Raw genomic sequence first — 26,709 nt, 5'->3', positions numbered from 1 at the left:
TCATAATTTCAAATGTACTGATGTGTAAAGACACTTATTAAACAAACACTAGAGAAAACACTGGAAATAACAATCCCGAAATTATGGACAGTTTTTTAAAAAGTCATTAATTGGTATTTATTGTGATAAGAAGAAATCAATAGCAATAAATGATATAATAAATGCCCACCCCTAACTGAAACACTAACCCGGTTTAAATCCTGTCGGTCTCCAATTCCTAACCTGTCTTCATGCAGTTTGTTCACTGATGTTCTCCAACAAACCTCTGAAACATTCATTCTAGTTGTAATGTCACAAAATGCAAAAGGCTTGCAAGGTTTTTGCTTCTATGGCCACTAGGGGGCAGCAAGTAAGGTTTGTGACAGTGAACCAAAGCCTCAGGCAGCGTCAGAGTGCTGCAGCAGCGTCAGAGTGCTGCAGCAGCCTCTCAGATAACGTCTCTTAGATTATGAAATAAATAAATAAACAGACTTGGGGGGAAACTTCAGATTTTAGACTAATCAAAGTGAAATGCAGATTTCCTTAATAAACCTGTTTTTTAATGAGCTGATGTCAATAAAAACCTGTCTACCTTGGGCTAGGATGTTCCACTGCATCACCCTGATGGGCATGCTGGCAACGTCGTCTCCATCATTGATGTGGACAAAGTTTCTATGCAGGTGAGGAGGTCGGTCCCTGAGGGCCTCTTCACACTGCTGAAGCAGCTCCACCGGGTCAAGGGGGCATATGGAGGAGTTCTTCTGCTGCTGCCCCCAGAAACACACAACAGATAGCGTTCAGCTTTATGGGCGGAAAAATGTCTCTCAATAAAAAAGCAATCTCATGAACACACAAAATAAAATAAAGTATGAGGGAAATGCAGAAGGTTTGTTTACCAGGCAGAAATCTGAATCCAGGTTGGGAAGAGCGGGCCGGTGGGGGCTCAGGTAGGATGGAGGGATGGACAGAGGGGAGCTGCTGCCGCTGAACGTCTGAGTCAGGGTGTTGTACAGTCTGGTGGCCCCTCCACCCATCGGACACACTTGTGGAGAGAGAAAGGCCCCGCATGATTACCACAGGAGAAAAATTACCCTTCCACAAGACGGCTGGAGCCGGCGCGCTGAAATTAGAAAAACCTCTGGATTATTCCCAGTTCCTAAGGCGAAGTCGACTTCAGAGCTTCACGTCTGGTGAGCTTTATGAAATAAAATGACTAAACACCTGGTCTTTTTATTTATAAAGAGTTGATGGACATACTTAATAGACTCCATACTTACGGAAAATTCCCCAGTAACAATCCTTAACCTGCAATAACACATTATTTAATCAGTCTCAGTAGTGCTGTCAACTTTTTCTATTTCAATAAGATGTATCTACCAAAACATCTAGACTAAAAGTGAGATTATTTTCAAATTAAAATCTTAATGCTAGAAGCTTGAGTCTGGTTTCTATATTAAACCAAAATACATAACTTCCTGAAATACCAAACAACACTTGGGAATCTCACTGAGCGTGAACAACTTAAAGTGTCAGCCTGATGCCTTTAGTTAGCAGAAACCAGTCATACAACAACCTGTCAGTGTCAAAATCTCATGTAAAAGTTCAAAACAAAATGTGTCTTAGTACAATTTTATACTTTTTGTACTTTCTAGAAAACAATGTTTGTGTAATACAACTTATGTGGTCAAAGGAGGCGCTGATCAAACACATAAAAAGTACAGAAGTGAAAGAAAAGACATTAAGAAAAAAATAAAACTAATTTGTCATAAGTGTATCATATCAGTATGTGCTGTTTACACTTAAAGATTTGGGACATGGTTTTGAACATTTGTGTGTTACGTCTCCTCAATCAATTTGGAAAAAACTCAAAATGTTCAGACTTACAGCAGCGCAAGAATCAACAGCACACATCTTCTGAAAGTCAACTCCATTCACACCCATTGCAGACCTGACTCCATGTCCACAATCCAGATTTCAGAACACGACGTCTCCTCGTGGGCCAGTTTTAAAACTTCAATGTCTAAATGTTTAAAACTACAAATGTTTGCTGCCAATGTCTCTACTCTGCATGATGTAAAACTAGAGGTACGTGATTAAAAAAGACTTTAATCACGTACCTCTAATGAATGATGATACACAAACTAAAGAGTGAAAAATGACTAGAACAAGCTGCCCTTTTAAAATCCAGACACCTGTCACCTTCCTCAGTCATTCAAGATGACAGGCCTGCAGGACTGACGAGATTCCCATCAGTCGTCAGTATTGAGTTGAACAGCAAGTCGTCCTTTTCTGCCTTTTAACTCGAGCAAAGACAGACCTCCACAGATTTGGTCACTGATAACAGCTGCAAGACGTCCAAAACCTCAAAACGCCTTTCATCATCTGAACACTGAAAGCATTTCTTTTGATCAATTTCTACATCACTGGAAAATGAACAAAAGGAGAAAATTTCGATTTGATTAAAAAAAAATTGGTCAAAGATCATCTTTGTAGTTGTTCTAACAACATCAGCTTGTGAGCGCAGACAGCTTTTGATTCACCAGTTATGTTAGTAGGATGCTTTCATTAAAATCACAATTAAAGGGAGGCAACCTTTACACAAAAACCCACCTTTCATCTACATTCGGAAATCTTTGTTGGACTTAATCAATAAAATCAAGTTTTTAAATTAGATGTTTAGAAAACAGCCTAAAATAAACTATCTGATCAAATTTGTTGTAAGAAATTAATTTGGTTTGGACATGAATGGAAATTGTCTGGATCAGTTTTCTTCCAGCTCAAAGTAAAACTTGTAGAAGAATATAATTGTTCATAAATATTAAAATGTAAAATCCAATAAAAGCGAATTAGCCAAAGTTTATTCTGTTTATTTTACTTTAAACCCTTGATCCGGTGAATGGTCTGTTAGAGATAACGATCGCATCAGATCTCCTACTAGTTCATCACTCGAGATATTTTCATCATTGCAATCAGTCGAGAGCTCCGACTCACCTAAAGTCTCCATCACTGTCCTCAGCTGCAGCGCTTCACTACAACGTTCTCTGACTCCTCTAAATGCAACCGTCCTCCTCACAGATGTGGCTGCTGTCAGCAGAGACTGGGATGCGTTTGCCCTCTCTTCTCATTGCTGCCTTTTTAAAGCCTCCAGATCAGGAAGCCGGCGTCACCGGCACCAGCGGGGCATCAGAGGTCACATGCTGCTGAGCTGGTTCAGTGCGTTTTTATGTAATAAATCGGCTTGATGCTGCATGATTACAAAACAGCCTTGGCACCGGTGCGCAAAACGTGCGAGGCGTTTTTCACCGTCTGCCTCCGCCTGTGTTTTGAAACGCCGCGCACATAACTCCAAAAGTATGTTCACTATTGTTACACAGCTGGTTTTTTTCCCCAGTTGAGTACTGTACTTTTCCACACTTATATAACTAGATATAATCTGAATGTTTACAATGCAGGGAACAAACTTTATGGTCATATTAATAATATAAACAATTAAAAAAAATTCGTTTTAAATGTCCCAGCAGTACATTGAGTAATGAACGGTTATTTGCTAAATAGCTAAACTGCCTGCAACAATGTTGTGCTTTGCTTCTGCTGGCTCAGATTTGGAGACTTTTTAAAAGGAGCTCAAAAACATGCGCAGCAGTGTAATTAGAAGTAAAATCAAATCATTTTCAGCTGTAAAACCTGTAGTTTTTCACTTTAGCCTTGCTATCATGCAGCTATTATTGATGGGCGTTACAAATGTTTTTGTTTTAGGAGTTTGGAAAGTTTGAGATACAAATGACAGAATCCTAGACTTGGCTTTTCCTGTTCTTGGGTCGAGAGCTGGGGCCACTCTGACAGACGACAGGAGCATCACAAGGCCAAAACAAAATTAAATGTGTACTGTTAAAGTATTGACACTTCTTGACGTTTCCACATTTTACCACTTTACAACCACAAACAGATAAAATTGGGACAAAGATGTACAAACTGTGGGCAAACGTGTAATTTAATCTGACTATAAATCCAGCTGTTCTGTGAAGGCCTCAGCTATATATATATATATTTCCTTGTCATAAGTCAGAATATGCTTTTAAAAAATACTAACATATCTATTCTGTTTTATGTTAATCTTTATTTAAAATCCTATAATTTATTCTAAATCCTAAAAATGTTTTGTCATTTAAAAATGACAACAAAAAAAAAATCCCTAAACTAGCTATGTGTTTAAAGCTTATTTTTTTAGAAAGTGATATTGATAAGTGATAAGTTGCGGCTCTCAAAGAGCTTTATTGGCTGTCCCTAAAGCAAAAACGGCTCAGAAAAGCTCAGAAAAAAAGAGACTATTGACAGGACAACCAGTCGGGATGCATTCCACAAATATGACTGATGAAGCAATGGCATGAAGAAAATGATAGTGGAAAGAAAGTTATACAAAGTCCCAATGCATTAACCACGGTGGTGGCAACATTATGCTGTGGGGTGTTTTTTCCCCAGCAGGGGTTAATGAAGCTTATCAGAGATCAACTGAGCTAAATGCAGGTTAATAATTAAAGAAAATAGGAGGCAGATGTTCATCTTCCAGCAAGAACTTAAACATCCACCCAGAGGTATTTGACCTAATCAAAGATCTAAATACCATTGAGAATCTGCGCACTATTTGAAATTTAACGGCACCCTCCGTTAAATTTGTCAGAGTTTTGAGTTTTCTGTCTTGTTTCAACCAATCATCAAATAATTCTGTTTACAGTAAGCGTGAAAAGAGTAAATCAATCAATATTTCAGCTGTTTTTTTGTAGGTTTCTGGGAGTTTGTTCCAGATTTGTGATGCATAGAAGATGAATGCTGCTTCTTCTGGTTCTGGGGATGCAGAACAGACCAGAACCCGGAGACATGAGGTCTGGAAGCTTGAACAGCAGATCTTCAATGTGTTTTAGTGCTAAACTGCTGATGATTTATAAACCATATTTTTTTAAAGTCTATTCTTTGAGTTACAGGGAGCCAGTGTAGGTTATGAACTCGGGTGATGTGCTCTATCTGCCTGGTTTTATCCAGAACACAAGGTTCTTTCTTTGTCCTGCTTCAGTTTAATTCTCATAATTCAGATGAAAAGATTACGTCCTTCACCTCACACTTTCATTGGGTGGCCGTGTGCGAGCAGACAGTCGGGTAAAACGACGGCGGAGAACTAACTGTTCTTGCTGAACAATGATTGGATCACTGTGTTTCAGAGACCTTCACAAATCTCTGAACGTCCAATGAAAACCAGCGTGGCTTCTTTCCCAGCAGTCTCGGAGCCGACACAGACGCTTCCGTGATGAGCTGCAATGCCTCCAGGCAGAAAACAAGGTGCCGCGATCAGGTACACATCTTTAAGAACAAGTAGGAGAACAAGCACTACTACATCAGATTGTATGTTTTTGCAGAGGAAGCTCTGATGCACACGAGTGAAAGTCACTTTATCCACACAAAACCTATTATCTGTTGTCAAGAAACACCGGGAGACACTAAAATACAATTTCAAAATTTCAATTTGCTCAAATCTAAAGAAAGGTGTTAAAAAAAAAAAGTCTTCTTAAGATCGCAGGCTTTTGGTCATGTGAATGAAATAGGCCGTGACAAATTATTTAAAAATGTTTTCCAACTGTGTGCATAGTCACACTTGAACCAACACTCCGTTGGAGCAGCTTTTGACTCAGTCTCGGTGGTCAGTCTATGCGGCTGCATCTTGACCTTTGGCTACAAGCCTGAAAAGGTTCTCCGCATTTCTGACTGGAAAGACGTCGCTTGTCCTCAACACTGTTCAAGGGATTCAAAAGATCAGTTCTCTGGCAAATCAGCGAGAACGTAACACACAAAGTTCACTGCAACCTGAAATCATTTCTGTCTTGCTAAAAACCTTTGTTTCAACCGGAAAGAAGAAACCCCAGAGCGTGACACTGCCACCACCATGCTTCACTGTGGTTGAGTGACGTGCAGGGCTGTTCATAAAACTTATGCTTTACAAAACTGGGGTCCAAAGGTGTAAAGTTGGTTTTATCAAATATCAACACATTTTCCAACAAGGTTTTTGGAATATTTTGTGCTTCAACTAAATATTAGAATCAGGATTTGCACACTTATGTAGCAAGTATTTTAAGCATGATGTGTAATTTCCTCTGACAAATGTTTTTTTTTTGTTGTTCAATTGTTCAAAGTATGCTGCATAAAATACGGAAAAAACCTTTTAAAATTACATATTAAAGTCTCATTTGTTACTTGGCCTTTTAACAAGAGTGTAGTGAAGGATTTGGTTTGGATGTGTTCATTTTTAAAAACAGGAAGTTTTATTTTATTTTCTCCTCTACATATAGTTCAAATTCTGTAAAGTATAACCTTTTCTGTTTATACTTTGCAGTATAAACAGAAATATACTGTTTATATATTATCATTATCATTATTATCATGTATGGGCATTTCTTTATTGTCTCTCATAAAGAAATGCATATATTATCTATCATATGTTTATAACGGTGAAGCAAGGCTTAAAACCACACATGACAGAGGGATTTAAAAACAGATTATGATCAAAACCTGCTTAGCAAGTAGTAGGAAGGAAGAACTCTGTTGTTAAAACTATCCTTACATACAAATTATGTAACTGAACTATGACATAACTGAAGTGTTTTATTGTTTCATTAAAGACATAAGTACCTTGCTTTGTTTTTTATTTGATATTGTTGAATCCTTAAGGTTACAGCTATGAACTAGAGAACTGTTTTTTTGTTTTTTTTTGTCTGCCACACCCATAAAAGAAATGCTAACAACGCTGTTTATCGATGACAAATAAACATGATATTTATCAACAGAAACAAACTGCAGGGGAAACATTTCCATAAAAAATACGATTAGCCTCGACTTGATCCATATGATGTTTACCGACGTTCATAACTTGTTCACTGTTGCAACCGCAAACTCTCCGATAATTTCCTACGTCTGTGCGGGACGTGTGAGCAGAGATCGGATCTTTCCGCTCTGTGGTGTTCCGTTGCCCCGTTGCTCTTTGACCTTAGCAGCCTGAGTGAGGCAACGCAACATAAACAGCGACGATCATGTGGCTGTTATAGTAAATCTGGCTCCAGCACTCGGTCACAAGGAAACAGAACCGTCTTTATCTCACGTAAGATTTGATTACTGTATTTAGGTCAGTTCTGTTCTCGCTGAACAGACAATCTGAGAGAAACCCAGCGAAGCAAAAGGTTTGAGATATGCTGTGTGTTCAAACAATAAATTAATCCGTTTTGTTTTTTAACGCTGATTTTAATAACCAACATGTATCGGCAAAGCTGCAGAATGACAACAGCAACAAGCTGAGTCTATGGAGCAGTATCCCCTCTGGGAGGAAAACCTTGTAGCACGTATGCCACACACATATTTAGGAACCTTGATGTAAGAAATACATGCAAGAAGCTTCTCTAAATATACAATTCAGTCTAAGCTGATATACAAGATAACAGAAGTGAAAATACACAGCAAAGTCAACTTCTTGTTTTCCAAACACCCACCTTCTTTCCAAGAGTTAAGAGATCCCTTTCTTCTGAAGTTCAACCCTGGAGCAGCGAAGCCTTTTTATCTCTGAACCAGAATCTAGTTCTGCCAGAAAGCGCCACAGCGAGTGGCTCATTCAGCGAGTGTTTGCACACTTTAGCTCAGAGGGGGGAGTTGGGGTAAAGAATTAACTGACCCTCTAGAAGCAGGGCAAGGTCACAGCGGAGAGAAACCGGATCCGTTCTGCCATCTGCTGGCTGGAATCACACGGAGAACATCAGCTGGGACGTCTGGCAAGAGAGGGGAAGGAGGCATTAACACAGAAACATGGTGGTGGCAGCGTCATGTTGTGGTGAGGAAAAGGGAAGCGTGTTTGAAATAGTGAGAGCAAATTACAGAAAACTACCCGTATGGCAGTGACTGTCACAGCAATCAAAGCCCCACATGCACAAATAAAACAAACGCGTCTGTGTTTTGCTTCTAAAGGACACAAGAGAAGAGAAATAGTTTTGGGGAGTTTAAACATTGTTAATTAGAATTTATCGTGACAATGATAAATCAAAATTTACTATCCTGGTGAGAATTTGATCACAATAATAACAAAATTACTGTAAAAACTCACCCCTGATGCGCACTTCATTCTAAGATATTCATAGCACCTGGAATCTTCTATTTACAATGAATGGTGAAAAGCATGTGCCCATTTCTTGCTTTGCAAAAAGAGGAAAGATAAGTAAAGACACATGTCTTGAGCTGCAAAGCTAAGCTACAAGAAAACACCTACGTGTCTTAAAAATATCCCTGAAGCTACAGAAGGACCAGAGCCAGAAAATGAAACAGCAGTTAAAATTTTATTTATTTTGTGAGTTTTTATTCATCTGTCAGAGTTGCCAAAAAAAAACAAAAAAAAAAACAGAGAGCGCTCCAATTCTAAATTAATGCACTGAAAAAGAAAAAAATTCAACAGTATAACACATACTGTGTATGACTAACATTGCTGGAACAATGTTAGAACTGTTTCACTAACTCCCCCTATCTAAAAATAGACTATGTTCTTTAAACGTCACAAATATTGCAGAACGACAAATAGAGAACATGTCTTTTTATTATTGTTTTTATTCTCGTTTATTGATCGGCTCCTATACCGATAGTGCAGGCAGGTTTGTCTTGTGATGCATGAAGATGTTTAGTGCACAGTCTGCTCGTTCTGCCATCGCTCTATTGCTTTATCTCCCAGTCGTTTGCTAAACTCCAGCATCACTTGGTGCATCAGCGTGATGATGCTCATCAGCTGCAGGTTCCTGGTCTTCAGCTCTTCCAACCCTGAACCCATAAACGACAGCAGTTCGTCGTCATTCCCCTTGATGCCTTTAATCAAATAGTTATCTTGTCTAAATCCTTCCTGTATCTCTTTGAGGAGCGCCTCTGTTCTGCTGCTGAACTCCTGGTCCTCCTTCTGGTACCTCTCCTTCTCTTGCCTGCTGGTGTTGATGTCCTCCGTCATCTGTATGGTGGCGAGGTGCAGCCTCCTGTTCTCTGCTTTGAGCTGCCCCAGCATCAGATTCAGCCCATACATGTTCACCTCCATTTCTCTCAGGTCTGAGCTCTGTTTGACCACCGTCTTGCTGTGATACTCCCGCAGCTTCTCCAGCTCGGCCTTTATCTTCTCTCTGGGGGCCAGCAGCTCTCTGGTGTGCTCCGCTGTGTCCCGGATGGCTCGCTCCAGCTCAGACTTCCTGAAAAGCAGCGCTTCTTTCTGCTTGCGCAGATTGTCGTTCCTCAATTTCTCTTCTCTCCACTTATTCTCCACCTCCTTCAGCATCTTCATTCGCTCCTCCAGCTCCCTCTGCTTCTCCCTGATCCTCCTATTGATCTCCTCCGTCTCCGCGATGATCCGATCCACCTCTTGCTGGTGGAGGCTCTGCGTCTCTCTGTTCTCCTTCTCCAGTTGAGCCATCTGAGAGAGCATCAAGTCAAAATCTCCGCTGTCAGGGCACCGCTCAAGCAGCGCAGCCTGCTCCTGCAACAGCGCCTCATACCTCCCCCTGACGCTCCGTATTGCGTACGTCATTTTCTTCTCGTAACTCTGCTGCTTGGTCTTCTCGGCCGACATGATCTTTCTGAGCCCCTTGAGTTCCATTTCTAACAGCTCGATTTTGGAATTCGCCTCCTTCAGATCGGCGATCAACTCTTTCTTTTTGGACTCAGCAATCCGCCTGTTGATCAGCTGGTCCTCCTCGAGCTCGTGGATAATCCTCTCAAGCTCCACTATATCATTGCTGTACTTGACTAAGGAGCCGATGCGCTCCTCCAGCTGCAGCCGGGAGCGCTCCAGCTCCGTGGAGATCTGCTGGTAGTCGGCCCGGACCTCGTGCTCCACTCCAAGCTTATTTTTGCACACATTAGAAAAGTAGGCCAGCGAATCTTTGAGGAGCAGCTGCTCAGCCAGAGCCTTCTCCAGTTCATCATCCACGCCGCTGATTTCCTCTTGCAGATTTTTGATTACGGGCTTGAAGCCCTCCACTAGTATTTTGCTGCGCTTGTTCTGCTTCTCTATCTGTCGGTTCAGCTCTTTGTATTGCAGCCTTTCTTCCTGCAGTTGCTGCTCACAACTAGAGAGGGACGTCTTCAAACTTTCCACATTGCCCTGCAGCTCGGTCGTCTCCTGGACCAGCTTTTTTATTTTGCTTTTGGTCGCCTTTTTCTTCTGTTTAAGCTCCTCCAGTTCCGGTTCAATCTTGTCAACCATCTCCTTCTCCTGCTTAATCTGTTCCCTCCTCTTGCACATTATTTTGTCCAACTTCTCTTCTTTCTCGGAGAAAGTCTCCATTTCCACAGCCACGCTTTGCTGGAAGGCCAACTTCTGCCTCTCGACCTCAGCGATGGCGTTTCTCAACTTCTCGGTTCGCTCCAGCGTCTCGTCCAGATGCTGCTGCCTGCTGTACCTGACGCTGACCTGAACGTTCAGAGAGACGATCACCTCCTCGTGTTCAGCCCTCACCCGATCGCTCTCTGCCTGAAGCGCTTTGCGTTTTGCAAACAGCTCCTGCCACTTCTCCCCGTTCTCCTCTCGGATCTGAGAGGACAGACTGAGTCCTTTGCGGAGCTGCTCGATTTCCGCGATGTTAGCAGCCCGGGCCGCTGCCTTGTCTCTCAGGATGTCGTCCTTCAAGCGTTCAGTCATCTGTATTATATTGAATTTCAGCTTGGAGTTTTCTATCGTCTCCACTTCCAGTTCCTCGCGGACAGCTCGCCTCGCGGCCTCTAACTCGGCTACAGCTTCTGCGATGGCCGTGAGGTGGACGCATCCCTCGTCTGAGAACGGGAGTTCCTGCTCTCCGAGTTCCCTCTCCAGGTCCTTCAGACGCTCCAGAGCCGCCACGACGGCGGGGAACTCGGGAACCAGGCAGGAGGCCATTTTTCCTCCCCACTCCTTTGCGTTTTGCACCAACTTCGTCGCGCTGAAATTAGCCGTTTGCGAACTGCCGTGGTTACGGCGCTTTCGAACGCCGTAACCACGGCAACGGAGCTCCATACGGAAAGCCGCCGAGACCAGAAAAGACCAGTAATAAAAGCGAAATAAATAAATAAAAGCGACTGCGCCCAGAGGACAACGAAGCTTCCACAAAATGCGCCGCACTGACGTAAGGATAGCGGTTCAAGACCGAGACGTAATATGTTTGAAATGTAAGAGAAGCTCCTGCGACGACAGGACAGAAAGCAAAACGCTCAGCTTAGCGGCTTACCTGACGCTGAGGTTGACCTACAAAATGTCTGTGTCAGCTTAAAATCAAACAGCAAGTGTCAGCACTGAAACCCTGGGTTGCCAGGTTTGAGTTTTATACCCACGTCGGTCATGTTGAGTCTCCGCTTTTTGTACACGAACAGCAACAAAATGTGGTTTTCATAGGGAAAGAAAACCGTTAAACTCACATTTTACATTGTTCCAGAAATTCATTAAGTTTTATACACGGAACTGCAGTTAAGTCAAATTTTCTGGACTGTATAATAAATCTGAGGTAAGCCTGCTTCCTTTTTCAAATTCAACAATGCTTTGTAGATTCCAAAGGAAAACTAAATGTTGTAACTCATTTGTTCGGATTCTTCAAAAGAGTTATAGTAGACGATGATGGCTGTTGGCAGGAAAGATCTCTTGTAGCAGTCTGCGTTACGGCAAATCTGAATAAGCCTCTGACTGAAGGAGTGTCCCTAATAGCTCGTGATTTTCTTGATTTTCTGAAGAATCTTTCTTTGCATCATCGTTATCCAGAGTTTCCACAGTCATGCATAGAACAGTGCCAGGCTGTTTCATCAGGCTGTTGAAAGTTTATAGGTCCCTGGCTTTGATGATGCTGCCCCAACAGATGATGGGAGAAGAGATGATGAGCAACTACTACTAGTACATCCAAAACTCATTTGGGAGGTCATAAAAGAATCAGAACGTCACCTAAAGCTCCAAAGCACAGTTGCTGAATTATTGATTCAAGGATATAAAAGAAACTTAGCCAAAATAGCGTCCATGTGATAGTTACCAAAAAAAAAAACCTTTAGAGCGCAAACAATCCAGACATCTCACATTCGCAAAAGATATCTTGAATAAAACACAAGATTGCTTTAAATAAATCAAACCACTTTGAATCATCAGTGTAAAAAAAACCAAAACATGTTGGCGGTTTTATTTACTTTTTCTATTCATCTGTGTTTTGCCACACACCCCATTCCCAGAATGAAAATATAATTGATATATTTCAATGTCATATTTCGAAACAAAAATCAAACACATTCTTGCTTTTATGAGTTAATTTTCAATTTTAGCAGTTTAGCAATTTAAAAAAAAAAGAAGAGATTTTCCATTCCTCAACATTTTAAAACTTTAACTGTCCCATAAAGGAAAAGTAACGACTAAAACAGTTGGGGTTTCGATTCTTCAAACTGCAAACACATACATCGACCAGTTTGAGTTTGTTTACATCCACACATGCACTTCAGGGCAGTTGTGTTGACATGTGGACCTGGCAACTTGAGCCATCGCATGGTGTTGACGTATGTCGACAATTAAATGCGTAAAAGCGCAGAAGTACAGCGGATAGATCGGCACCCGCGCACCCTTGTGTTGACGTTTGAGCGTCCTTAAACTACAACAACGGATGCCGGGCACATTATGCACTGTGTGACGGTCGTGTGCTGGTATGGTTTGAATTTTACACTCACCTAATCAAAGCAGCGGCGCTCCCGCAACGGTGCTCGTTCTACGCGCTGCAGCTCTGGCGGCCGCTCCATGGCTGGTCCGCACACAAACACCACAGGAACATGGACCTCATCTCCAAACCCAGGAGCAAATCTGTGGTCTGGACGTACTTTGGCCTGAAGGCGGATGACAAGGGACAGCCTCTGAACACCGGGGAGGTCATCTGCCGTCTGTGCCGGAAAATAGTGCTCGCCAAGGGAGGAAACACCACCAACCTGAGGAGCCATCTATCGCGGCGCCATCGCGCAGATTTCTGTGAGCTCACTTCCTTCGCGACTGCTTCGTTTGAGTTTCCAGGTACTCTTCGGCCTATTGTTACGGTTTCCCCCTCCTTCTTAAAACGCGTGGGTCGAGGACTGTGCATGCGGGTTTTTGTTGTTAAGACTCCCTTTTTGCCAGGCCGTTGTGCAGAGCAGAGTAGCTGTAATAAAGTATCAACAACATGAAGTTGGCTTTCAGCTCTAGATTAAAGGACTGTTCCACTGCATCTGCGACCGAGACAACCTGGAACCAAGCAGTTTTAGTTTGAAAAAAAGAGTATATAGTCCTACTGAAAAGCTACATCACCTCAACAACTCAAACCTGAATGTGTAGATTATTAAAAAAAAAAAAAGCATCTTTTTTGCTTTATGACAGTTATTCTACTTCCAAAAACACAAGACTGGTATGAAGACATTTGGGGCATCAGGCCAGCTTTGATTGGGTCCTAAAAAACTAAACACAACTTTAATAAACATCTGAGATCTTCACAAAACAGCTGTTTATAATATGAACTTACACACACTAGTTAACTTTTTTTTAAAAATGTATTTAAGCTTCTTATGTGGCTGACTTATCTTGAACTCTGAAACCTTTTGGCTGTCCAATTACTGAGGTCTGGACACAGAAGTGGTTGCGTTTACATTAGAAGTTTAACTGCACCATGTTTTTACTTTTACTGGAGTAATTGTGTTATGAAGTATTACTAGTCTTATTCGGAGTGAAATTTCTGGATGTTACATATATTCACACTAAATAAAATAAACTTTTTTTTTTCTTTTTTTCCAACTAAAAATGAACATGCCTAAATACACTGCTCAAAAAAACAAGGGGAACACTCAAACAACACAATATAACTCCAAGTAAATCAAACTTCTGTGAAATCAAACTGTCCACTTAGGAAGCAACACTGATTGACAATCAATATCAACTGCTGTTGTGCAAATGGAATCGACAACAGGTGGAAATTATTGGCAATTAGCAAGACACACTCAATAAAGGAGTGGTTCTGCAGGTGGGCACCACAGACCACTTCTCAGTACCTATGCTGTCTGGCTGGTGTTTTGGTCAGTTTTGAATGTTGGTGGTGCGTTCACACTCGTGGTAGCATGAGACGGACTCTGCAACCCACACAAGTGGCTCAGGCAGTGCAGCTCATCCAGGATGGCACATCAATGCGAGCTGTGGCAAGAAGGTTTGCTGTGTCTGTCAGCGTAGTGTCCAGAGGCTGGAGGCGCTACCAGGAGACAGGCCAGTACACCAGGAGACGTGGAGGAGGCCGTAGGAGGGCAACAACCCAGCAGCAGGACCGCTACCTCCGCCTTTGTGCAAGAAGGAACAGGAGGAACACTGCCAGAGCCCTGCAAAATGACCTCCAGCAGGCCACAAATGTGCATGTGTCTGCACAAACGGTTAGGAACCGACTCCATGAGGATGATATGAGAGCCCGACGGCCACAGACGGGGGTTGTGCTCACAGCCCAACACCGTGCAGGACGCTTGGCATTTGCCAGAGAACACCAGGATTGGCAAATTGGCCACTGGCGCCTTGTGCTCTTCACAGATGAAAGCAGGTTCACACTGAGCACATGTGACAGAGTCTGGAGACGCCGTGGAGAGCGGTCTGCTGCTTGCAACATCCTTCAGCATGACCGGTTTGGCAGTGGGTCAGTAATGGTGTGGGGTGGCATTTCTTTGGAGGGCCGCACAGCCCTGCATGTGCTCACCAGAGGTAGCCTGACTGCCATTAAGTACCGAGATGAGATCCTCAGACCCCTTGTGAGACCATATGCTGGTGCGGTTGGCCCTGGGTTCCTCCTAATGCAGGACAATGCTAGACCTCATGTGGCTGGAGTGTGTCAGCAGTTCCTGCAAGACGAAGGCATTGAAGCTATGGACTGGCCAGCCCGTTCCCCAGACCTGAATCCGATTGGGCACATGTGGGACATCATGTCTCTTTCCATCCACCAACGTCACATTGCACCACAGACTGTCCAGGAGTTGGCGGATGCTTTAGTCTAGGTCTGGGAGGAGATCCCCCAGGAGACCATCCGCCACCTCATCAGCAGCATGCCCAGGCGTTGCAGGGAGGTCATACAGGCACGTGGAGGTCAAACACATTACTGAGCCTCATTTTGACTTGTTTTAAGGACATTACAGAAAAGTTGGATCAGCGTGTAGTGTTATTTCACTGTGATTTTGTGTGTGGCTCCAAATCCAGGCCTCCATTGGTTAATGAATTTGATTTTCATTGATGATTTTATTGTCAGCACATTCAACTTTGTACAGGACAAAGTATTCAATGAGAATATTTTATTCATTCAGATCTAGGATGTGTTATTTGAGTGTTCCCTTTATTTTTTTTGAGCAGTGTATATCTACAGCTTACGACGTGAGATTTCTTATTTGTATGTTTTTTTTTTGTCAACAATTTTCCTGGAAGAAACAAAGTATATCTTACCTTTTATGTGCATTTGTAATATGTTATTTATTTTTTTCTTTTTTTTCAGGCTTTAAAGTTTCTGAATTTACACATAACTTTGTCTGATGACATCATTTTGAAATATTAAATCAGATTTGATGAACAGTTACTCAGTACTTAAGTAGACTTTTAGCAAAATGCTTTTAAAAAGTTTTTTAGGCTACTTTTTACTTTTATTTACCTAAGAAAAAATATGTTGAAGTAATGCTACTTTTGGGTTTCATTTAGAAATGTCATTGAGGTTTAGGATTTTCATATGACATTGTTGAAAAGTTAAAGAGAAATTGATAAAGAACCACTCACCAGCTTCAGCAAGCAACGTCACAAAGTATTTTTCCTTTTCTTATGGGGTCGAAAAACACATTTCTCATAAAAACATGTAAATCTCCGGGATACAGAAGCATCTCCTTCCTGAACAGCATGTCTGGACATCCCAGTTGATTTAATACATGTTTATTATTGTGTAAAGAAGATGCAACTTCAGGCCTCAGGAAATCGTACCCAATGGTGAATCAGACTGGAGGAGGTCCACACTTCTCTTTCTGATGTATTAGGCATTTTCTTTTGTTTTATCCTTTGCCGCTCAAATAAACAGTCCGTTTGAGGTGTTCCCTTAAAGTAAGTCAACAGGTGTGCATCTATTTAACTCAAATGTTGTGAATGAACCTATTAGAAATGTGCAAAGCCATAACATAATCTGGGTTTTCCTGTACTTTAAATGGCATAGCAACTTCTGAAAACTTTTGAATTTGATGACCGATGAAAATGTTTTCAGCAATTTCTCTCTTTCTGGTATTTGGCACATAGATATTCCTGTGATAATCCAGACAGGTCCTAAACAAGGAAAGCAAGTTCAGCCTGATTTAATGCATGACAATAAGAAAAGATGGTTGTAAATTTGTAATGTGGGCATAAATGCAACCCACATATTAAGCCTTTGCGCTCTATGTGGCCGTTGCTGGTTCAATTCCCGACCTGGTGACCTTTGCTGCATGTCTCCCACTTTCCTGTCAATTCACTATCAAAAACATGCCAGTAGAGCAAATAAGAGTAAAGGGGGCAAAATGATTTTAGACTTTTTAAGATCTACTAAATGTTTTATTGTAATTGTTAGTACAGCAAATTCATATACAAGTTCTAATTTTCCATTCGACCTCCTTTACATCAAAAAGGTATCACATCACCTTCTTGGTAGATTTTGTATTTTATTGTTTTATTATTAATAACTGAAATAGCTTAATATTAGACCCCCCCCCCCTAATATTGATAGATGCACCAATCCAATACTGATATCCAGTTTTCGATGAGAATAAATGTGGTGCAGGTTCCTTGACATAGTTATGAATTTAACCAAAGATTGCCCTGTTACTGCTTCAGTATCAGGTATGTGATAATGAAGCGTCTTCAGAGGTGCTTCAGTATCACAGCTGCCCTTTGAGCTGGTTCTGGCTTTACCTTAGCATGTAGAACAGTGTGGGGGTTGTTTCTATTTCCTAATGAGGACATGTTGTTAGGAATGTGAGGGGCAATAGAATGGGAAGCAGTGGGGGAGGGGAGGAGAGATCACTGACCACATGAGATAAGAGGAAAATCCAAAACCTGTCGGACTTGTTTTTAGGAATAAAATGCTGCGTTTTAAATAAATTCAGTTATAGCTTTTGAGTTTTTTTTTTTTTTTAGTTCCGTTCTATTTTATTTTTTTCTGCATTTCTGGAGCTGCATATCTGGCAACCTCTACTGTCCCTGCGTGTTGCCGTTGGTCGACTCATAAAGACGTAAAACATAGAAATACCGCAGATAGACCTTGAACTATTAACTGGATTTGTTTTGTTTTTTGTATGTGTTTTTCGTCACTCCGCCCTGGAGGATTGTTCAGACTGAATCCCGAACAGCTCGCCGATGCGCAGGGTTTCTCGCAGAAACCCGATCCTCTGGATCAGTGGCGCATTAAAAACATCGGCGCAGTTCTGCTGGTGGTGGTGGGGGGAGACACTTCTACCACACTGAGCTCTGTCTGCAGCTCTGCAGCCAGTCCGCCAGCCGCTCTGCAGGGAAAAAAAAAAAAAAACACAAGGGGGCCGCAGAAACATGGATCTCGTAATCAAGCCGAGAGCAAAGTCATTCGTGTGGCTTTATTTTGGCTACAAAGCGGGCGAAAACGGCCGGCCGTTGAATCCCGACGAGGTCGTTTGCCGCTTATGCCGAAAGATTGTGTGCGCAAAGGGAAACACCACGAATTTAAGGAGTCATCTGAGGCGTCGACATCCGAGCGAGTTCAATGAGAGCATCGGTTCTGCGACCGCTGGATCTTCCCTGGAGCCTCAAGGTAAAACATAGCGGTACATTCAGCACCTCGTTCAGCCACTGGAAACATCCAGCAGCACTTTCTCATTTTTCTTCTGTTGACATATTAAGTCGGACGTGAAACATTTGGACGCGACCCTGCTCTGTGTTTCGACGTGTCGCCGAATGGCCCGAAAGCGTGGCAACCAGTAGCACGGATTAAACACGTCCTTAAAGCTGAGGAATGAATTTCCTAAACCAGCTGACGCTAATGAACCCGGAGGCTCTGAACAATCAGCGTGTTAAATTCACACAGGATCCCTAACTGATTACCAGGAGGTGTTGGGAGTTTTGTGTTTTCTCCTCATTTCATTTTCCATTCTGACTTGTAACTTATTGTCTTTGTTTGCCAGCAAATTGTACAATGTAGCACCTTGTGAAACACCGTGCTACGCCTGCGCACAGCGTACATTTACCTAGTTGCTATGGCATTCCCTAAACGGCCGAGCACGTGCGGCAAACTAAAGAAAACACCAACATTTGGCCAAGCCTGTGCTGTTGTCGTTTTCAGCCAGGGGGCGCGGCGTCCTGCCGCACCAGCGACATTTTACACACCGCCGGCCCCGGAGCGGATTCATAAAATTATCGCCATCTTCTCGAAGCGAATCAGACTTTATTTATGTTGCGCAGAACAATGTTACTGAGGGACTGGAGGTCAGGTCTGGAAGTGACGTCATAGCCGAAATGAACGCGTTCCCGATGCTGCGTTCGTTGTGTCCCGGAAGTGGGAGTTCTGAATGACACTACAACAAGCATGACTGTCCAGTTCCGAAAAGTAGAGGAGAAAACGCTGATTTTATTTATTTTATTTGTTTGTTTGTTTCATTTAACTTTTATTTAACCAAGATAATAAAAAAAATTATATAAACATTTAATTACAAGAGTGAGAGGAGAAATTGGCTGCTCAAAACGAAACTGGGGAAAACATGGAAGGTCGTGTCTCCAGTTTTGTAGTACTACAGGAATTTAAATAAAAAAATCAATCAATCAATCAACTATGAATGCTGACTGATAATCCTATCAGTCAATATTCAAAACACAACACTTCTACTGTGATGCGTTTTGATATCATCCAGTCGCCTTTAGATACACGTGACTATAGTAAAACAACATCCACAGCCAGAGTTTTTTTCCTCCTTGTCCTTCAACAATCCTTTAAAATTGCTTGATGAAATCATCTCCTCAATCTGTAGATCTTTCTAAAATTGGTTTCAGTAAGTAGGAGCATCCCATTTAATTCCTTTGATTCAGGTCTACAATCCATCTTTGTTACAACTGCTTGTTCTGAGTTCTTCCTTACAAATTGGATTGTTTTGATGACATGCGAGGGTGAAATTTGATCCACTTAACGCTGCTAGACTGGGTCTTGTTCTGTTTGCTGTGGTTTTGGTCATCAACAGGTTGCCACGTTTGAAGATGAGGTTTCACAAGAGAAAATGCTGCTGATGAATTGAAAATTAAAAAGAAGAAAAATAATAATACAAATTATTGCACAAGGTAAAAATTCAGTGTTGTAAATTAAATTTAGAAACATCTGATTATACTGACTCTATTCTTACATAATCTTAGGTTCAATTAACCATAACAGCTGCAGTTCTTCTGACACTTAAAATCTTATGGAAACTTCACTTGTATTAATTTGTGACCACTTAAATTTCATTTTTAGTATATGAAATCATCAATACCTCACTCCATGCTATCACAGTAGCACCCAATGACATCATCCAAGGAAATCTCAGTTTGTAGCATATGAACTATCTCCTGGTGACAGAATGAATATAGAAAAGCAGACTGTATATCAGCTCGACATACAGGTTGATGGTATCTGTGTCACTACTGATGGGTGATTGAAGAGAAGATTAATCTGAAGCAAGGTCAGCAATGAGATGAAAAAATTGAAAACATCAGACATGGACAAAATCGAAACACTGGGAATGATTTTACTGGCTGGTCTGAGTCACGCGGTGGATCTGGCAGCAGACAGCAGTATGGATTATTTATTTATTTTTTTTACTTCCGAGCAGGACCATTGTGGGATTTGCATTTCGTGGCATATTGACCTGGATGGTGACTACAAGCAGATTTCTTTTGGTGTTGAATTAAAAAAAAAACCTTTCTGGATGATGCCTTCGAAACTGACCATCATTTTCTTGCTGCTTTCCAGGAAGCCAACTCTTTAACTGTGATATTCATGAATCACAAACCAGTTAAATGTACTGGCTATTTGTGCAAAGATGCTGGAATACCCTTAAGTTTTCCTGTAGTTCCTAGAACTGGTGAACCTATAAGCTTTCTAAAAATGCTACATTTCTATGTTGTCAGCACTATTTTAGAAATAAGAATAGTTTGGTGTGTGAAGTTTTTGAAGACTTGGGCAGCAGTGAAATTCCCAGATCATTCTGCTTATCTCGAAGATCTACCTTTTAATCGGAAAGCTGTGTTTTGCCGATACAGTTGCTCCAAAGAAATCAGTAGATGGTTCATTTATGAAATATCCTAATTATTATGTATATATTTTTTTACATGAATGCTTTGCAGCTTTCATCTGAAGTTCTTTTCAAATACATGATGTTGCTGTTGTATTTTCTCCAGCTCTAGATCTCAATCACGAAGAACTCAACGAGGATGTGCCCCTCCTCCATACACCTACCACCTCCAATTACGTTCCCGATGCGGTGGTCCCGCCGGGCGAGCCGTGGCTCCATGGTGGCCCCTCCCGGGCCGTGCTGTCCCTGCCCGCCTGCCTCTCCCTGCGTTCGGACGGGGTGTCGTCGGGCGAGGAACAGATGGAGCTGAAGGTGTACGCCAAGTGCCAGCTGCAGCAGGGGGTCCTGTTTGGGCCCTTTCTGGGCGAGGTGTGCAAGGGGCAAATGCCGAGCAACCTCAAATTCGCCTGGGCTGTAAGTTGACACACAGATTTTATTTAACAGGATCATTTTGTAAAGTTTAGAAAACAACTTCTTTAGTAGCTGGCAAGTAAATTTTAATCATGACAGTAAATATTTACAATATTTCAGAAAATCAGCAGGAAAAGGGGTTGCATAAGCTTTCAGATATTTAAGCAGGATTTTTATTTAATTTTTTGTTTATTTATTTTAACCCTAAATTAAAGATTTACAATTTGTAATTTCAAATCTTATTTAAAAATTAAACAAATTTGTGCTTGAGAAAAAGAATTATAATTACTAAAAAATATATTTTTTTTTTCTAGATCAGAGATGATTTTGCCTTCACTTATGTTGATGCATCTGATGAGAACAAATCTAATTGGATGAGGTGAGTTATTGATATCAAAGTGCCGATCTTCCCCTTCCAGCAAACACCACTCACTGTAGATGTTTGCTCTGTTTTCTCAGATATGTATCGTATACGAGCAACGAGGACGAACACAACTTGGTGGTTTTCCAGTTTTACCGTCACATCTACTACAAAGTTTCCCAGCCCATCTCAGAGGGAGCAGAGCTCAGAGTCTGGATCGGGAAGGATTACGCCTCCCTTTTGGGTCTAGGCATGAGTGAGTTATAACTGATGTATATTTGTATAGAAAATGAGTCAATAGGGTTTCATTTACAATTTCTATGTCTTCGTGTCATGAGGTAGATCTCAGCCGGCTTGTGAGTGAAAAACTAGAGAAAAATAAATATTTTGGAGGCTGAAATTCTTTTATGGGGCCAAAATATTTTTTGGAGGCTATTGTCAAATTTACCAGAAATAAGTGCTTGAAATGTGTGTAATGTGTTCACATGAGGTTCAATGTTTTAAATGGAACTGCTCAAAAAGACAAATTAATTTTGGCTATGTTCTAATTTATTGAGAAGCCTCTTGCACTGTCTTTGTGGTTTGTTTTTTTTTGGTGGGGGCGGGGAGGTTCTCCAGTTTACCAACTTTAGGCTGACTGGACTAAACTTAGTGTTCTTGGTTTTTACAGGTGGCAATGCAAAATGTGAAATTGGAGACAAGGAAACTGCACTGCGTCTCCTGCAGGACGTCCAGCTGGTTACCCTCCCAGAGCCGAGTAGCACCTCACTTTGGTCCGACAGCAGCCAATCACAGAGCCCCATGCCGGTCATCAGTGAGGTGACGACTGTGTCAAACCCAGAAGCAGGCAGTGATCCGGGCTCTGCCTTTCCCCCAGCCATCCAGAACCAGTTTGTTTACAGCAGCTCCAGTGTGACCGACAAGTACGATTTCCTGCCTGGCAGCGAGAAGCTGCTGAGCCATCCAAACGGCCATCAACACAGCGCCTGGCAGTTTTTTGGTTTGGAGCCGGATCCCACCGGTCGGCCTCTGGATCGAAGCATGGCGGTGTGCAAGTTGTGCATGGAGCGTGTGAGCTGTGGAGGAGGAGCCGCAGATCTCCAGAACCATTTGACCATCAAGCATCACCTGAAACCTCGAGACATCACCAAGGATCGCGTCTTGGCAGCAGGTGACAAGAAGGATAGGATTGGTCCCAACACAACCGTGTTTACGATAAAAATTTCTGTCACATATCACAAGCATTTAATTCAAGACCAAAACATAGCCTAGAAAAATGAGAGAAAAACAAATAAACTGTCATTTCGTGATATATTCTCTCTACTTGAGAGAATATATGATGAATAGCAAAGGACTGAGCACTCACACCTGCCATAAAGAACCTCCAAGGTAACAGTAATGTGCTTAAATCAAATCAAAGCTATTTTCATCTGTATCCTGTCAGATTAAATCAATGTGAAAAGATGTTCAATGTTACTTCATTTCAAGATGTACTCATGGGATGCAGAGAAAGCAATTTATTAATATTTTAACAGTTTGTAATTGGGTCAATACATTTTGCCACAACTGGCCTTTTGAGGACTTTCCTGATCTTGATATGGCCCAAATTGAAAATAAATTTGACAGCCCTGCTCTAGGGAATTAGTATTTTTAAAAAGCTAAGCTAAAAATCATCTACAAGACTAAATCAAAAGCATATGGATCCATTAAATAGGAAGCAACACGATGGCATTCATAACACTGCATTGTATCAAGTTTTTATTAACCAAGTAGTGAGTATTTATAGGTTATGTTCTTTGAAATTTATCAGGTGGTTTGTTCACTATGGATTTTCCAGGAATGCCCTATGCAGACCACATTTCATCCTTTAGATCTAATTAATGCTTTTAGCCGAGGTTTAACCATTTCAACGCCTTTTTGTTTCCTTTGACAGGTCAGCGTATTGTTCCTGTGATGGCTCCCAGCGGCGTTCACACCAGCTCTCATGTCGCGACATCTTCTCAAGTGACTAATGCCATCACCAGCTTCCTCATCAAGGATCTCCAGTCACCAACTCTGGTGGAAGGAGAAGGCTTCAAACAGCTGCTGCACACACTGCTGCCCTCCTACAAGGATCCGCTCTCCTCCCAGCAGCTGCAGATCATCCTTAGAGACCACTACATCAAGGCCAAGATCAACCTAGTCCAGCTGCTGAGGAGGAAAACCGCCAGCACCGACATCGAGGAGATGAGCGACTACACCGCTCCCATCGAGTTCGAGCCCCGGAGGCGCGGGCGACCCCCGAACCTCCAGAGGGCAGCTTCTCACTTCGTCACTTTGAGCGTGGACGTTTGGCTCCACAGCTGGCAGAACAACTGCCAACATTACCTCACCCTCTGGGCTCATTACATTGATGATTGTGACTTCAGCCCTCACAACCTGGCTCTGGCCACCCAAAGACTGGAGGAGAATGGAGCGAAAGACTTAAACCTCCAGGCAGTGGAGACGCAGGTGAAGGCGATGGCGCAGGAGTGGGGGGTCATCCAGCCAAACCTGGTCTTGCTGGGAATGGAGGGGAAGCACAGAATGAGGCTGTGGCCCATAAAGACGGAGAAGGGAGTGGAGGCTACAGGGAGCCTCCCCCACCCAAATTCGACAACCTTTTTAGAGAGGGATGACTCGGCGTCACCTGAGGAACCACAGGTGTCCGCCGAGCACTTCAGCGAGGGCCTTCCCTCCGTCCCGTGTTTCTTCAGCGCCGTACAGGGCTGCGTTGAGGAGGTGATGCTGCACCCGGTGATCTTCAAGACCCTCTGCCAGTTCCAAGGCATTCTCTCCACCCTGCTGCTGCCTCCAGCTCAGAAGAGAGGCTTGTACCACCATCACGCACGGAAGCTGCTGCACAGCCTGACCAAGGCAGAGCAGGACCGGATCAAGCTGTGGGCTCACAGCCAGCCCTCCTGGAATTTGCTCTATCCTTTACTGAACTCTCTTATCAAACACAAGAGCCTAATCTGTGATATAATAAAGGACATTAATGAAGAATGCATGGCCAGAGAGGAGGCGGCCACCGAGCCGCTAGGCAGCTACCAGGCGAACTCCGCCTCCAGCACGTCGTCGACAAGCCTCCCCTCATTGCGCTCCGAGTGGAAGGTGGTGGAGGATCTCTGCTTGGTCCTCAAGCCTCTGGATGTGGCCTGTAGGACTTTGGCCAAAGAGGCCTTCCCTCGTCTGTCCCTCATCAAACCCATTCTCACTGGCTTGCTGTCACGCCACCTCGTGCCTCGGCCGGGCGACTCCTCGTCCATCCTGAAGGAAGTGAAGAGGATGATGAGACGGAACCTGGCGAGCTGCTACGACAGTCCATCAGTGAACAGGATACTGTGCGTGGCATGCTCCCTCGACCCCCAGTTTCACGGGCTGGGGTTCATGGAGGAGAAGGTGAGCTTTGATTTGTTTCTTTTTGTTGTTGTTTCTTTGAAATACCTTTCCTTATACACTTTCTCCTTCCACTTGACTTTCCATTTATACGTTTTTGATGGAGAAATCCACTTTTATCTATCAATGATCTGTTGTGCCTTACTGTATACTTTTCTGCCAGCAGATGGCAGTCTTTCCCTTTGTTGGTTAGGTCACCACATGACATTACTGTATAAAAGAAAAAAATATATTTTTTTATTTTTAGTCCTCCATATTTGATTAAAAATTAAATTTATTGCTGTAAATGTGTACATTTTGAATGTACTCAAAAAGTAATATAATTTTTTAACTTATTACACAAAAAGCAATATAATTCAAGGGTTTTTCTATCATTATTTTAACAATTAAGCTTGTGAAAACCCCCCAAAAATGTGAATATTGTTGATTACTCATGTTTTTTGTCTTTTTGTTAATTTAGAAAGAGCAGAATTTCTTTTGATTAGTCAATTTTAGTCATAGTTGAAATCAAACTATCTGTTTTGTAAATGTGTCATTTGAGGAATCAATTAAGTGTTAGCATAATTACAACAAAAAAAAAGGTCATTTTTGAAAAAGATAAGTTGTGAAAAAAAATCTCAGATTGGGCAGTTTTTCTATGATAAATTTCCCTTATGTTGGACCCAGGCTTCCTGGAGGCCGAAAAATAACTCAGTCAGCTCATCGGCTTGTCCTGAAGTTTTAAACACAAAAAATTTGCTCATGCTCTCAATCTTTAGTCCGGATCAACATGGTGACTGGGCTCAGACATCAGATCTTCTCCAATTTGCCTGATTTTTATTTATTCATTTATTTTGCCTGGATGAGTTTCAATAATGTGCAGAGTATAATAAACTGTTTTAACCTCATGTTGCAGGACCAAACGGCCACATTCAACTGGCTGAAGCAGGAGGCTGTCAGGATTGCGAAGGAGGACAGGAAAGGGATTAAAACCAATCAAATGAAGAGGAGCTCCCCTCCCGTGTCCCCGGAGTCAGACAGTGAGATCCTGCGGCGGAGCAAACGCCTCAAAGAGTGTCCCCCGATCAACTTCAGAGAGCTCATCGTGGAAGACGAGTTCAGCGACGCTGGGGAAAACGACGACTGCGGCGACCCGTCGGACCCCTCTTGCCACGCGGGGCTCAGTGGCATGGAGTTCCTGCTGGGCGACCTGTTCTGCTCCACACCCCGGAGCAGGCAGAGCTCCGTGGAGGAGTCCGTCGACATGGAGATGTCTGTCTTCAGAGCCGACCGAGGGGCTTCGCTGGGGGTGGAGCCGCTGCAGTGGTGGAGGACCAAGGCGACTCAGTTTCCGCTGCTGGCCTCGGTGGCGCGGGTTTACATGGCCGCTCCGGCGGTGGCGGGAAACGCCGCCCAGGACTTCGCACAGGAAGGACCGGGGAGGACCACAAACAGGAAGAGGTCCACCATTCCGCCCGAAAGTCTGGACGCCATCCTGTTTCTGCACCACAACCGCATTTCCACCGCTGAGGGTGGGCAGGAGTGAGATGTTTACCAACACATTCATGGTGTAGTTTTTCTTTTTATATTATATTTTATTTTAATTTTTTTGGGCTGCAGACTGCAAAACAAAAACAGAAATATATCGTTTTCTGTTTTAGATTAGATTTTAACTACTGATTTAGATTTAATTTAGTTTATTACCCTGTAGTCCTTTGTGCCTTATCTCGTTTCGTTAGCCACACCATCACATGAAATGTTTTCTAACCAAATTCAGCTTTTCTTCCCAACTTCTTTTTATAACTACAGCTGGTTAGTAGAATGACTGAACTGTTTATGGACTCGTTTTCTGCTGTTTGCCTTTGATTTCTTTTTGTTTTGTTGATAAAAATATGAAGTAAATGTTGAAGATTTACGCGATCAGTTATGATCGCGTCGCAACGACACTATTAAGTAAAAAAAAAAATCAACTGTAAAACATGCCGTCATGTTCAAATAAAGGTTAGCATAACCTCTGCTGTGATAGTTTTGTACCACCTTGTATTACTAAGCATAATATCTGTATCATAAACTTTATAGAAGGAATTTTATACAGTCGGTGGTCTGTATTGTGCGTCCCTGAATGTATTCTTTCACCTTTTTATAATCAAATGCAGAAAAAAAAGGTTATTGTCCGAGTCATGTAGCAAACCTGTCCTATACTTCTTTTTCCAATAAAAAAGATTTAACAAGTTAAA

The 26,709-nt window shown here is 42.4% G+C and overlaps 3 protein-coding genes across 8 annotated transcripts in view; 1 reads left to right on the top strand and 2 right to left on the bottom strand.

The window, feature by feature from the left end:
* The window catches only part of noctb (nocturnin b), a 14,580-nt gene extending 1,800 nt beyond the window's left edge, over positions 1 to 12,780 (bottom strand). The window contains exons 1-4 of one of the 5 annotated variants that reach the window (XM_055041292.1): positions 12,700 to 12,780; positions 7,506 to 7,778; positions 876 to 1,021; positions 572 to 746 (exon numbers count right to left, since the gene is read on the bottom strand). In XM_055041292.1, the coding sequence (XP_054897267.1) occupies positions 572 to 746; positions 876 to 1,013 (313 nt within the window). In that variant the 5' untranslated portion in view covers positions 1,014 to 1,021; positions 7,506 to 7,778; positions 12,700 to 12,780. The other 4 variants (XM_055041293.1, XM_055041291.1, XM_055041290.1 and 1 more) reach the window with 4 other exon arrangements.
* ccdc175 (coiled-coil domain containing 175) lies at positions 8,587 to 11,213 on the bottom strand. The gene has a single exon (XM_055041269.1). It carries the CDS (start codon positions 11,021 to 11,023, stop codon positions 8,675 to 8,677), a length of 2,349 nt encoding a protein of 782 aa, XP_054897244.1. The 5' UTR covers positions 11,024 to 11,213; the 3' UTR covers positions 8,587 to 8,674.
* On the top strand, positions 12,545 to 26,709 carry LOC129367048 (uncharacterized). Of its 2 annotated transcripts, none has more exons than XM_055041255.1 (7): positions 12,545 to 13,033; positions 20,411 to 20,718; positions 21,030 to 21,094; positions 21,175 to 21,332; positions 21,747 to 22,247; positions 23,010 to 24,496; positions 25,389 to 26,709. In XM_055041255.1, the coding sequence occupies exons 1-7, from the start codon at positions 12,799 to 12,801 to the stop codon at positions 26,016 to 26,018; spliced, it is 3,384 nt and encodes a 1,127-aa protein (XP_054897230.1). In that variant the 5' UTR covers positions 12,545 to 12,798; the 3' UTR covers positions 26,019 to 26,709. The 2 variants fall into 2 exon arrangements, with proteins under 2 accessions (XP_054897230.1, XP_054897229.1); XM_055041254.1 differs by lacking the exon at positions 12,545 to 13,033 and adding an exon at positions 17,191 to 17,801.

Source organism: Poeciliopsis prolifica, unplaced genomic scaffold, assembly GCF_027474105.1.
Source record: "Poeciliopsis prolifica strain line A6 unplaced genomic scaffold, Auburn_PproV2 SCAFFOLD016, whole genome shotgun sequence".
Lineage (NCBI taxonomy): Eukaryota > Metazoa > Chordata > Actinopteri > Cyprinodontiformes > Poeciliidae > Poeciliopsis > Poeciliopsis prolifica.
Note: the sequence above shows the minus strand (reverse complement) of the source record. Positions and strands in the feature narration are given on the sequence as shown.